Source organism: Delphinapterus leucas, chromosome 9 (genome assembly GCF_059928025.1).
Source record: "Delphinapterus leucas isolate spDelLeu-1000000601 "Yukka" chromosome 9, BTC_Dleu_Yukka2, whole genome shotgun sequence".
Taxonomy (NCBI): Eukaryota; Metazoa; Chordata; class Mammalia; order Artiodactyla; family Monodontidae; genus Delphinapterus; species Delphinapterus leucas.
In genome coordinates this window covers 22,789,653-22,803,148 of record NC_143137.1, presented here as the reverse complement: position 1 = coordinate 22,803,148, position 13,496 = coordinate 22,789,653, and the positions used below count along the sequence as shown (strand labels likewise).

At 45.3% G+C, this 13,496-nt stretch overlaps 1 protein-coding gene across 1 annotated transcript; it reads left to right on the top strand.

Annotated features, from left to right (window-relative positions):
* The first annotated feature begins 2,256 nt into the window (after positions 1-2,256).
* On the top strand, positions 2,257-6,012 carry SMKR1 (small lysine rich protein 1). The gene is made up of 2 exons (XM_089917074.1): positions 2,257-2,340; positions 4,961-6,012. Exons 1-2 carry the CDS (start codon positions 2,257-2,259, stop codon positions 5,153-5,155), a joined length of 279 nt encoding a protein of 92 aa, XP_089773200.1. The 3' UTR covers positions 5,156-6,012.
* Positions 6,013-13,496: the final 7,484 nt, after the last annotated feature.

Genomic DNA, 13,496 nt, shown 5'->3' with positions numbered 1-13,496 from the left:
AACCTCACTGACGCCAAACCTTCATTTCCAACTTCCTGCTGGAGCTCTCCATCAGAGAACCTTTTCAAACTGTGTTCAAAATCCAGCTCTTTTAACCACTACCATCTCTGCACTTCCCAATGGCACGTTCATTCTCCTGGCCGCAAACTCGAAAGCATTCCTGTTCCCGAGTCCTCATCCAGTCTCTTGTGACCTGCCTGCCACTGTTGCTCCTTACTACCACCTGCCTGGTTCTGGCAGTAGCCCCCTATCACTGTTCAGGGGCTGTCCATCTCCTCTGTCCTTCCCTGCCAGTTTGATCAACCCATAATGGCTGTGACCAGGTCCTCAGGGACTTCCACTGTCTGCTGAACTAGGCACTGCTCTGCTTGAGCTTGGCGCTGGGAGCCCTTGGTAAGGGGGCCTCAACCTCTTGAGCTTTATCTACCATATTATCTTCTCTGCTTTAAAAAACAAAAACAAAACCACATCCCACATAGACCTACATTCTTCTGGAAGTCTTCTGCACCTTCCCCACCTCGAATGATCAATCTACTTAAAGACGGACCCACCTCTGAAGTACCTCCTGCTCCCCTGTTGCTTCCTAAGCATCCGTAGCCTCCTGCACCTCACTTACTGTGCTTTGCCTGTTTCTTGGAAAGTCTTAATCCTCACCCCCATTAGACTGTAGTATAGAAATGTGTTTGGTAAACCTGTGTTTCTTCCAGTGTGTTGCGTGTAAAAGCACTAAATAAATAGCTCTTGATTTAAATTGAGAGCTATTCCCTGGTTACTTCACGTGGTTGACACTGCCATTTTCTTTCAGAGGCCAGGAAACTGAAGCAGAATGGTTTAATAAGTAAAGCTATTTAAGCTGATGGCTTCTCACTGCTCCTTGGATAAAGGTCAAACCTTAGCTTGCAAGGCCTACAGGCCACAGCTGTACGCTGCCTACTTTTCCAGCCTCAACTCCTCTCACTGCCCCCATGGTTGTTGCTTACAGGCCAGTCACATTGACCTTTTTTTTTTTTTTTGGTCCTTTTGACTTGAAAGGTTGTTTGCTCTGCCTGGGAATTCCCTACCCCTCAGCCCACAGGCCATTCTTCAGGAATCCTTCTTCCTTCATGTCCCAGACGAGGGTCACTCCCTGCCCATCCCATGTCATCATAATGCCATGTACCCTGGGCTTCCTTCACAGCATAGATAGTGACTAAATGTGTTTGTGATTTTCCCCCTCACTGGACTGTAAGTTTCTTGAGGGCGGGAGCCCAGATCTGCTTTTCTCTCCATCTAACATGAGACCTCATGCACAGGAAGTATTTGTTAAAAATTTGTTAAATGAATGTAGGAGGCATCTTAAAATCCAGAGAAGGAGAAATCTACATTTGCTTTCCCTGAGTTGCATTTTATTCACTCAGCATATTTTATTCATCCCTACAATATGCCAGACATTGTTCTAGGTCCTGAAAGTTCAATGAACTCATAGACAAAACCTCTGGTTAGGGAAACATACAATAACTACACAAACAAAAAATATTATTAAATAGTGAATGCTTAGGGTAAGGAGATAGAAAGTGACACTGCTGGGAAGGGTTTTTTTGTTTTGTTTTAAATTTATTTTATTTATTTATTTTTGGCTGCATTGGGTCTTTGTTGCTGCGCGTGGGCTTTCTCTAGTTGCGGTGAGCGGGGGCTACTCTTCGTTGCGGTGAGCGGGGGCTACTCTTCGTTGCAGTGTGCGGGCTTCTTATTGCGGTGGCTTCTCTTGTTGCGGAGCACGGGCTCTAGGCGCACAGGCTTCAGTAGTTGTGGCACACGGGCTTGGTTGCTCTGTGGCATGTGGGATCTTCCCAGACCAGGGCTTGAACCCGTGTCCCTGCATTGGCAGGCGGATTCTTAACCACTGCGCCACCAGGGAAGCCCTGGGAGGGTTTTTAAGAGGCCATCTGTACCTCCTCCCCCTTTGCCTGGGACAGTGCCAGTTAATGTTTGTTGAAGTGCCTTGTTTTGGGCAATAAATTCTATGGTCACCCTAATTATAGATAGAATAGAGGCATGATGTCTGGAAGGTTTTTCTGAAGAGGTGGTTTTTGAGCAGAGGCTAGCACAAAGGTAAGAAACAAATTATGCTCTCTGTGAAGATCTGCAGGAAGAGGAGGGATCAGGGAAGAGCTTGGCGAGTTTGGGAACTAGAAAGAAGGAATGGTCTTCATTAAGGAGTTTGGAGAGTTTTAAGTCAGGAGCTCCGTGTTCTGCGCCCAGGAATAGTCAAGAGCCATGGAGTTGCATTCAACCAACCAACCAGCTCAGAAACTGAAAACTTTCACTCCCTTACAAAAATTTCCTAACAGACTTATTGAGGTATAATTGATGTACAGTAGATTGTGCATATTTAAAATGTACAGTTTCAGCTTGGCATAGGCATACACTCATTAAGCCATCACCACATTCAAGACGTATGATTTGCAGATATTTTCTCCCAATCTGTGGCTTTGTCTACCATTCTTCTAACTATATCTTTTGAAGGGCACGAGTTTTAATTTTGATGTTGAATTTATCAATTTGTTCTTTCACAGACATCAATTTGGATATCATACCCAGGAAATCTTTGCCTAACCCAAGGTCACAAAGGTTTTTTTCTACATTTTCTTCTATAAGTTTTATAGTTTTGGGTTTTATATTTAGGTCTATGAGCCATTTGAGTTAATTTTTGCATATGGTGCAAATATGGATCGAAGTTCATTTTTTTGCAAATGGGCATTCATTGTTCCAGCACCATTTATTGAAAAGATTATCCTTGTTCTGCTGAATTGCTTTGGCGCTTCTGTTGAAAATCAGTTGAATCAATTGTTTGTGTATGTGTTGATCTATTTCTGGACTCTATTCTATTAATCTTAATACCAATACCATACTGTCTGCATCCTGAAGCTTTATAATAACTCTAGAAATAAGGTAGTATTAGTCCTTCAAATTTGTTCTTTTTCAGAGTTCTTTGCATTTCCATATGAATTTTAGAATCATCTACAAAAAGAAGAGAACTTTGAATAAAAATGTCAAACTTTGGTGTGGATCTTAGTTCTCAAACCGTTTTAGAGATTAAAACACACACATTATTGGGGGCAGTTATTCCAGGTCAAGCGTGTTTGACATGCAAAAGTATAAAATCAGAAAGGAAGCCAAGACTCAAAATCTTTAAGAGCTTATGGCAGTGCACATCCCACACCCCAAGGTGATGCTTTATCAGGAGATGCAGTTATCATATGGGACTCCATATTGTTTCTCTTCATTTGGATTTCCTCACAGAAGCTGGGCCACTGTGTTGCAAGATATAGCTCATCTTCATTTCTGGGTTTTGAATCTAGGAGTGTCCTCCATTTCATTTCACAAAATGTATTTTAGTGTTTTTAACACATTGACTATGTTTCTCTTTGTTTAACTTGGGACATTTTTTAAGTGAGATGCTATGAACAGGACATCTATTTTACACAAACATTTAGCCCTTGCAGGCATTCTTGATAACTTATACACTCCTCCTTTCCCTTGCCTAGAAGAGATACTTTTTCAATAATGCATTCCCATCATTTATTTTCTGTATGGGTGGGTCATAGGATATAGAGAATTCCATTCAGCTTTGTGCAGCTCTAGCAAAACTTTGGAGATAGTTTATTCCCAGGTTAGGATGGTAGCCATTCCTTTGCCGGGAGGGCATTAACCTGGCAGTGTGCTTGTGGCCAGAGCACAACCCCTGAGCCTGGTGGATGCTGGTTTGCACTGGGACCTTGCAGAGCCTCTGCATTTCCATTTTTAAGACGGAAATGATACCTCCCTCCCTTGAAACACAGCTCTGAGGATTAGCAGTGATAAAGGTGATGGCAACATCCTTCACTGAGTGCTTTCTTCGTGTCAGACACGGGCTAAGTGCCTTATGTTCGTGCCTCAATCCTCGTGACTGTTTAATGAGGTAGAGACTATCGCATAACAAATGCCAAAATATGTATTTGATCCTAATTATCTGTTTTAATTTAATTTTTATTAGGAAAATTTCCATACATGCACAAAAATAGAATACTAAAATGAATCCCTATATAGCCATATCTCAGATTCAGAAATTATAAGCATTTTGCCACATTGGCTTCATCTATACTTTATTTGGGGGGGAGGGGGATGAGGAAGGTGCAGTATTTTAAAGCAAATCTCAGACCTTCTTTCATTTCATGCCTACAGATTTTAGTGTGCACCTCTGAAATGTGGGAACATTTCCTTCCATGACCCAATGCCATTGTCAGACCTAATAGAATTAACAATTACTCGATATTGTCAAATGTCCTCAATTGCCTAAAAAATTGTCTTTTCATGGCTTGTTTGTTCTAATCAAAATGCAGGGTCCACACATTAGTTGCATTAGGTTGGGTCTTTTTTTTTTTTTAGTGTTCTTGGCGGCAGGGGGTGGTTAGTTTTGTTTTGTTTTGTTTTGTTTTTGAAAGAAAGGAAACAGGAGAACGCTGCTTCTCTGCTAAAAGAGTGTCTTCTCTGGGGAGGTGTGTGAGAGTTGGGGAGCCATGATCCATGAGAATTACCCTTGGCACCAGCCTTCCCTTCCCCGTACACTCATTCCCCTCGGAGCACTCTGTCCCTTCGCCTTCTCTCCTCGCCCTGGGTCACCTCGTTATAGTTCACCCTCTCGTTGAATGACACAGCCCACAATATCTAGGTGTTGAGTCGTACCTCAGTTTCTCCGCCTTGCTCTCCCAGTCTCTGGGCGCTTGAATCAGGTTGGATCTCTTTTAAACTGGGGGTCTTAAAAGGCATTTGTTGAATCAGACTGCATATGACTTCTCTTCCCACTTCAAGTTTTTGTTGTCACAGTTTTTTTCCTTTTAGGAATTTTTTTTCTTAAGTTCGGTAGGAAATGTTGAAAATTATATAATGTCAATGTTATAAAAGCTAATTTTCGCCCCGTATATATACCTGTCTTTGAAAGCCAGGTAAAGGGAAAAGAAAAGGCCAAAGCCAGTCCCGTGGGAAAAAGCAGAAGAAACCGGAAGTGGACATCCTCAGCCCCGCCGCGATGCTGAACCTCTACTACATTGTCCACAACGTCGCTGGCTGCCTGCACCTGCGCGGCTTCCGCTGGCCAGGCGCTACCAAGTCAAAGAAGGGGAAAAACAAGACTTAAGCCAGACCGTTTCCCAGCTTCTCTCTACTACAGAGGACAGAACTTGGGGAAGAGAAATCAGGATAATACCACTGTTGCAAGCAAAATAGACTTTACTGAAGACAATTTGAGATGCAAGCTAAGTGTGCTTTTCAGTGGTAGTTAATGCTAAATGCATTTTACTTCCTCAGCTAAACCCGGGTATGGTGAGCCACTTTGGTTTTTTAGAAGAGGGGAAAAAAAAATCCGAGTAATTCCCACACGGTGATGGAATTGATAGGACTTTAAAAAATTATTATAAGTCTGGGTCAGAATTAAACCTCGCTCTCCAAAGGCAGTTCTAACTTGCATGAGTTGTTTTCTTTTACCAAAGGGGGTCTGTTATTTAGAGAAGACATGGCAAAAAGCACAGAATTTGCTTATGTGTCCCTCTTTTGGGCACAGCTTCCTTTCGTCATCTTTTTCTGGAAAAATAATAAATATTTTGTTTCTATAATTTTCTTCTCAGAGGTCTGACTCTTGTCTGATTCGAATTAGCCACAGACAGTGGTAGAGAGCAGGGTTGTCAGTCCTGCTCTGAACCTGCTAGTGTGCAGGAATAGCGGCTCAAATGAGCTGATAGCGTCAGTGGTTGGAGCACAGGGAGAAGGGGACCAGTCAGCACTGGTCCCTCTCTCCTTTCTCTTTCACCTGACTCTTCTTCGTCTTTTTCTACACACTTACATCTTCCCACCTTCTGCAGACTTTCTTTTAAACTTGGCTGAGTCTGAGTTTTGGATTTGGTGCTAGAAATGTGCCTTGGGCATTCTTTTTATTTTTTTAATAAATTTATTTATTTTATTTTATTTATTTTTGGCTGCATTGGGTCTTCGTTGCTACGTGCGGGCTTTCTCTAGTTGCGGCGAGCGGGGGCTACTCTTCATTGCGGTGCGCGGGCTTCTCATTGTGGTGGCTTCTCTTGTTGTGGAGCACGGGCTCCAGGCGCACAGGCTTCAGTAGTTGTGGCACGCGGCCTCAGTAGTTGTGGCACACAGGCTTAGTTGCTCCACGGCCTGTGGGATCCTCCCAGACCAGGGCTTGAACCTGTGTCCCCTGCATTGGCAGGGAGGTTCTTAACCACTGCGCCACCAGGGAAGCCTGCCTTGGGCATTCTGCTGATGATATTCTGGGATCTCCCCAGCCTGTGTGGAGACACTTAAAAGAGAAAACTGCAGTTGGTTCTGCTCAGCCCCAAATGTGAAACTTGGAAGGAAAGGCATTTTTAAGTGTAAGCACCATCTCTAAATCACATAGCCTCCCATCCCTGCCTCCTGCTCTGTCTTCCTGGCACGTCTTGCCACCTCCCCTGGCGCTGACACCTGCACTGTTGTCTCCATTCACAATTCTGAGCTTGAAGCTGATTCCTCTAGGCAGCACCAGTCCAGAGACGATCTAGTTTGTTTGAATTACTTATAACGATGTCACAGGCTGCCTTGTGAGGATCTCAAACGTTCATGAAGCTTGCTAAGGAAGTCTATAACCCAGGACTCAGGATTTTATAAATATCAGAGAAAAAAGGCAATCCCGTGAATCTTTGTACCAGAGAAGTGAGGTGCTCAGAACCCACATGAGTTTGCTGGGGATGACACTTGTCTAGCTGTACCGTCTGTGCGGAGTCAATGTGAGCCCTTGGCTGGTTGCCAGAGGAGCCCTGGCTCAGCTCAGGTGAAACTTGGTCCTCCTCTTAACCTGAAGGGATCTTTTCTGTTCTGTCTACAGACCTGGGAAACAGGGCCACCTTCCCACTCTGCTGAGATTGCTGGGCTGGTTCCGAGCAGTTTCTGTTTGTCGACACACCAACTCTAGTCCAGTCCTTCTCAAACCTGGGTGTGCACCGTGGTCACATGAGGACTCCTGAAAGCACAGATTGCTGGGCCCTACCCAGTAGGAAGAGCAGGGTTCAAGAATTTGTGTTTCCGGTAAACTCCCACGTTGCGCTGCTGCTGGACCAGACCCTTGGAGATACTGCTCTAGTTCATGCTGCCACACCAGATGCTGAAAGACTTGATGAATCTCGGAACGTGTAGGATGTCTAAGGCCCTCCTCTGCCTCACCTGGCTGGGTTTCAGGAGCTCGTGTCTGAGCAGTTATGTTTATGGGAACGTTGGGGAAGTGGCATGTGCATTGCTGCCTTCTGATCTTGTCCACAGCAGGATAACATCGCTGAGGGGAGGACAGACATGCCAGTCAGCAGACTTCTACAGGCTTAGGAGATCATCTGGAGGTGGCAATGCCTTCTTCTTTTGAGATGGTTAAATGATGAGCAGAAAGGACTGTAAGCATTGGAATAGAAGAAGTACTGACCTGATTGGATGGGGCGCTGCGCACTCGGGGTCTCCACCCAGGTTTTAGCAGAGTGGCTAAAGGCTATTTAGTATTGTCCTCATTGCAGCGCTGGGGTTCTGAGAAGCTGTTAGGAAGTTTGAATTAAATAGCTATGGTGGTGGTATAGTGAGTGTGTATGACATGAACTATCACACGCAAGCCATATAAAAGTTGTGGCACATTTTACTTCGAGAGAAATTCAATTTTTTTGGTGAAATATTCCATTTAAAACTTTCTTCAACAAAATTATCTCATTTTAACAATTTATTGAGTATCTCCTATGCTTGGCATTAGGAGGATAAGGCAGGGTTCCTGCCCTTCAGGTGCTCCCAGCCTGGTGAAGGGGGCTGATGCCCAGGTTCCATTGTGACAGCAGCTACATTTCTATTTCAGCTTCAATAAAGCATCATACAGTTGATGAAGGTGATTAAGAGGAGGGTGGGACGGCCCTTCTAGGACACCTGGAGCGCCTCTGATGATAAAATAGGTCCTTGAACGCTGCTATTTTTATTTCGCCAAACTCAAATCGGCCAGGATCCTGATCCTTCCTGTGGATGAGGATTCAAAGGAGAGCGTGTGAAAGGAGCTGTGATGGGAAAGCCCACACACAGGCCACACGTGGTCTGTGGCGGAAGCATCCTTGCTGTGAGGAAGGCTCTGCTCAAGTGTGGGGGGAGGAGGCAGCGCCCCATGAACAGTGAATACAGGGACAAGCACAATGTCCCCAGAGCAGGAAGGAGGATTTGGCAATGCCTGTGGAGAGAGGACCAAGAGCCACGCAGCTTGCAGGAATCTTAGCTCCCCAGCCAGGGATTGAACCTGGGCCCTCTGTGCAGTCAAAGCCCAGAATCCTAATCTCTGGACCGCCAGGGAATTCCCGAGAGAGGGCATTTTTTAGAATGGCAGTGCCCCTTGCAAAATTGATGACAATTAAAAAGAAGGACAATAACAAGTGTAGGCGAGGATGTGGAGAAAATGTGACCCTTGTCCGTTTCTGATGGAAATGTAAAATGGTGCAGCTGCTGTAGAAAACAGGCAGTTCCTTAAAATGTTATAAGTAGAGTTACTATAAACCATATACCCAGCAATTCCACTCCTAGGTATATGCCTAAGAGAATTGAAAATATACATTCACACAAAAACTCGTATATAAACATAGCCCCAAAGTAAAAACAACCCAAATGTCCATTAACAATGGCTAGACAAAATGTGGTCCGTCCATACAGTGGAATGTTACTTGGCCATTAAAAGGAATGACGGACTTCCGTGGTGGCACAGTGGTTAAGACTCCACGCTCCCAAAGCAGGGCGCCCGGGTTTGATCCCCAGTCAGGGAACTAGATCCCACACGCATGCCACAGCTAAGAGTTCGCATGGTACAACTAAGGAGCCAGGGAGCCGCAACTAAGACCCAGTGCAACCAAATATATATTTTAAAAAATAAAAGGAATGACATTCTGATACCTGCTTCAACATGGATGAACCTTGAAATCCTTGTGTTAAGTGAGATATGCCAGACACAAAAGGCCACATCTTGTGTAATTCTTTCCATGTGAACTGTCCTAAATAGGCAAATCCATAGAGTCAGAAAGTAGATGAATGATTGCTAGGGGGAGAGGGAAATAGGAAGTGACTGCTAATGGGTAGGGGTTCCTCTCTGGGGTGGTGAAAGTGTTCTGGAATTGACAGTGGTGACAGTTGTGCAACATTGTGAATATACTAAAAACCACTGAACTGTACACTTTAAAATAGTGATTTCTACGGTATGTGAATTATATGTCATTTTAACAAGTTGATGACAGCTAGCTAGCAAAGGTCCAAAAAGCCTGGGAGATAAGGAGGTGAGGGTGGGTACCAGTTGCCAGAACAGGTGCCCAGGACAGTGGCCTTTTCTGCATCCTCTTTTTATTCTTCATTTCATCCTTCAACAACATATTTTCAGCAGCCCCATCTGGCAGGCACTAGACTCGGGGCTAGAAGGGAGACCACAGCTCTAGTCCCAGCCACTTATCCAGCCTCATCCTTCACCTCCTCTTCCCCTTCATGGGGAATCAGAGGCTCTCAGGGCTGAATAGTTCCCTTCAACCTTCTGTCCACCCTCACATAGTCCTCGGGGAAGACTGCATGTTTGGACTTACTTCCACTAGGCTTCTGAATCCCTTCCCTTCCATTTTTGGGTGTAGAGTTTACTTAATTATCCCTTTAATAACATACCCAGGGAACACTCTGGAAAAACAAACATCACAAAGAAGGTAATTAGATTCACCCCAATTAACCCATCTGGAGATAAGCTCTACCAACATTTTGGCATATTTGGTATATTCTTGGGCTTTTTCTTAACGTGGTGATATGAATATATCTCCACATGTGGGAGAATATGTTTTTTTCTGGGTTTTTTTTGGGTTTTTTTTGTGGTATGCGGGCCTCTCACTGTTGTGGCCTCTCCCATTGCGGAGCACAGGCTCCGGACGCGCAGGCCCAGCGGCCATGGCTCACGGGACCAGCCGCTCCGCGGCATGTGGGATCTTCCCGCACTGGGGCACGAACCCGCGTCCCCTGCATCGGCAGGCGGACTCTCAACCACTGCGCCACCAGGGAAGCCCAAGAGTGGGTATTTTTGTTTTAGGACAGGTCTTTCTCCTGTACTTTCCTGCTCTCCCTCTCTGCCAGTTCCTTTCCCTCAGCCTAGAAAAGGAAGGGCTCCCCCACCTTAAAAAGCAGAGATGGGGGCTCACCATAGTCTGGAAACGGGGTTTGAAAGGAGATCCCTGTAACAGTAAGAATGGCACAGTCATCAAATCATTTAATGAATGTTTATGGAGGACCTGCTATGTGCCAGGCCCTGGAGTGACAGCAGTCAGGCCAACAGACGTGTGATGGGGCTCAGCCTTGCGGTGGACGGGGGTGAATGGTCACTGGTTAGTGCTATGACAACGTGGACCAACACTGTTTGACAGAATTCTCTGCAACGATGGGAATGTTCTATATTCGTTCTGTCCAACACTATGGCCACCCACACCTGTGGCTCTTGAGCATGGGAAATATGGCCAGTGCAGACTAAAGAGCTGGATATTTTATTTGATTTACTTGTAATTCATTTAAATTTAAATAGCCTCATGTAATCAGTGGCCATTGGGTTGGACAGCACAGAATTACATATGGAGGGATTTGACCTAGTGGAGGAGGGAGAGAGGGCAAGTAGATGTAACCAAGGAAGTGATGCTAGAGTTGAGACTGGAAGAGGTGGTGTCAGGGAGAGCTGGTGAAGCCCTATTGATCTTGTATTCTGGCTGTTGGTTTTTCTTAAAGAGGGTGCCACAAAACCTGGATCTGTCCTAGGAAGGCGTTAACTAGGACTAAATTAGGCAGGGGGCAGAGCCTCTGCAAAGGCAGGGGGGTAGCATGACAGGTCACAGGAACTGAACAAGAGCACAGAGACCAGGGAGATGGGAGATGAGAACCTGCGGGTCCAGTGGGACCCTCAGGGGCCAGGATTCAGGTCAGAGTCAGGGAGCTCAGCAGCTGGCGGTGATCCTCACTCCTGTGCCGCTGTAGTGATTCTACCAGCTGCTGACCTCTGTCCCCACGCCCCCCACCACGTGCTGCACACGTCTTTTCTCAACTTCTTAAGTTCTGCTTACCCTAGGTTTCTGTTTTTCTGCAACCTCAGCTTGTCGTGAGCCCTGTGACTCCAGCTCTACCCCGTGGTCTCTTTCTGTGCTTCCTCTAAGTGTTAGCTTCCTAAGGGCCTCATTTTCGGGGTCTTTACAGGTGAGAGAATCAGAGACCCACCTTGTCTTACCATAGACCAGGCTCTGTGGTAGTAGCCAGTGGATGAGCTATCAGGGGTTGGGGTCTCCCACTGGTCTGACCTCTGTGCCTGAGGATGGTGCAGGTCTGCTGGTCAGGTGCTATAAGCAGGGCATGTAGGGTGACTCTTCATGGCGGGACTGGCAGTGTGGTGGACAGGAGTGCCTTCTTTCTTTCCCTCCAGCTGTAATCCATCCCTTTATAGACAAGATCCTGGAAAGAATCTGCTTACACTTTTTTCTTCACTTCCTTACCTTTCTGTCACATATTCTTCCTCTCTCGCTTTTTTTTTTTTTACATCAACTTTGTATTTTTTTAAATTGCAAGCTTACCAAAAGGTTGAAAGAAAGTGCAATGACACCCAGGCCCTTTACCTAGACCAGGGTTCTCAACCATGGCACTATTCACATTTTGGGCTGCTGGATAATTCGTTGTGTGGGAGCCTGTCCTGTGCATTGTGGGATGTTTAGCAGCATCCCTGGTCTCTACCTACCAGATGCTGGTAGCACCCCTGCAACTGAGACAGACACAAACGTCTCCAGACATCGTCAAATCTGGGAGGCAAAGTCATCCCCAGTTGAGAACGATTGACCTAGATTTAGGAACTAACATTTTGTTGTGTGTGTGTGTATACACATATAATAAGTGTATATATTATATATATAATACAAATATATACATACATGTAAACATATGTATATCTACATATATATTTCTTATATACAGATAATCAGAGTAAGTAAATGTGGCAAACTGTTAAGTTGTGGATCTCTACATAAAGCAGCATATACATATAATGTATATGTAGTTTATATGCATCTATGTGTATTTTACATGCCTAGCAAATGTGGCAAAATGTTAAAATATGTAAAAGTGTATATATATATACATACACTTTTCTTTCCTGAACTATTTTAAAGTAAGTTGCATACATCATTATCCTTCATTACTAAATAGTTTAGCTCCTGAGAACAAGGATATTCTCATTTATAACAACAATGGGATTTTCATGGTCAAGAAATTGACATCAATACAGTCCATCTTCGTTTTTTCCTAATTATCCCAGTTAGCTGGATGAGTTTTTGATCGGTGATCTAATCAAGGATCACATATTGTGTTTAGCTATCGTGTCTCTGTAGTCTCTGTTAATCTAAAACAGTTTCCTCCCTTTCGCGGGGGTGGGAGGGGGTCTTTTATGACGTTGACTTTTTTTTTTTTTTTTGGCCGCTCCGCTCCGCTTGCAGAATCTCAGTTCCTCAACCAGGGACTGAACCCAGGCCATGACAGTGAAAGCCCGGAATCCTAACCACTAGGCCACGGAACTCCTCGATGTTCCCTTTTTTTTTCTTTGGCTGCGTTGGGTCTTCGTTGCTGCGCGTGGGCTTTCTCTAGTTGCGGCGAGCAGGGGCTACTCATGGTTGCGGTGTGTGGGCTTCTCATTGTGGTGGCTTCTCTTGATGTGGAGCACGGGCTCTAGGCATGTGGGCTTCAGTAGTTGTGGCTTGTGGGCTCTAGAGCATAGGCTCAGTAGTTGTGGCACACAGGCTCAGTAGTTGTGGCGCACAGGCTTAGTTGATCTGCGGCATGTGGGATCTTCCCGGACCAGGGCTCGAACCAGTGTCCCCTGCCTTGGCAGATGGACTCTCAACCACTGCACCACCAGGGAATTCCCTAGACCCAGTTGTTTTGTGGAATGTCCTCTTTTCAATCCATTACATTCAGACTTCTGCCTCCACTGCTCCAGCTAAATTGCTTGATAAATGTCATTGTTCCATTAAAGGATTGCAAACCATACTATCATTTTCTGTACAACTAAGAACGAGGCGGGGGCGGGGTGGAGTGAGGTGGGAGACTCACCACCAATTAACAATGAAATGCCGCCAGTTGTATGACACATTGTGTTCAAATGTGGGGGTGGGGGTGGGGAAGTGCCTTTGAGTGGATGGAATTTGGTAATTGCCAAAGCCTGTTTGCGTCCATTCCCTTCTTCTCAAGACTCTTGTGTCTGGGCTTCTTTGACACTGTCGCTCCTGGCTCTCCTTCTAGCTCTGCCTGTACTTCTATATCTGTTTTACTTCTCCTTTTCCTGTGGTCTCTGTATGTTGGTTCTCCCCTTGCCTCCCCACGTTGGCTGCGCGCTCTACCTCTTTCGCCCCCTTCCCACCCACTACCTCCCACCCTCCGTGATT

Coding starts and splice junctions, on each gene's coding strand:
- SMKR1 (XM_089917074.1), top strand. CDS start 2,257: ATGGAGTTGCATTCAACCAACCAACCAGCTCAGAAACTGAAAACTTTC. Junction 2,341..4,960: donor TTCCTAACAGACTTATTGAG/GTATAATTGATG, acceptor TGTCTTTGAAAG/CCAGGTAAAGGGAAAAGAAA.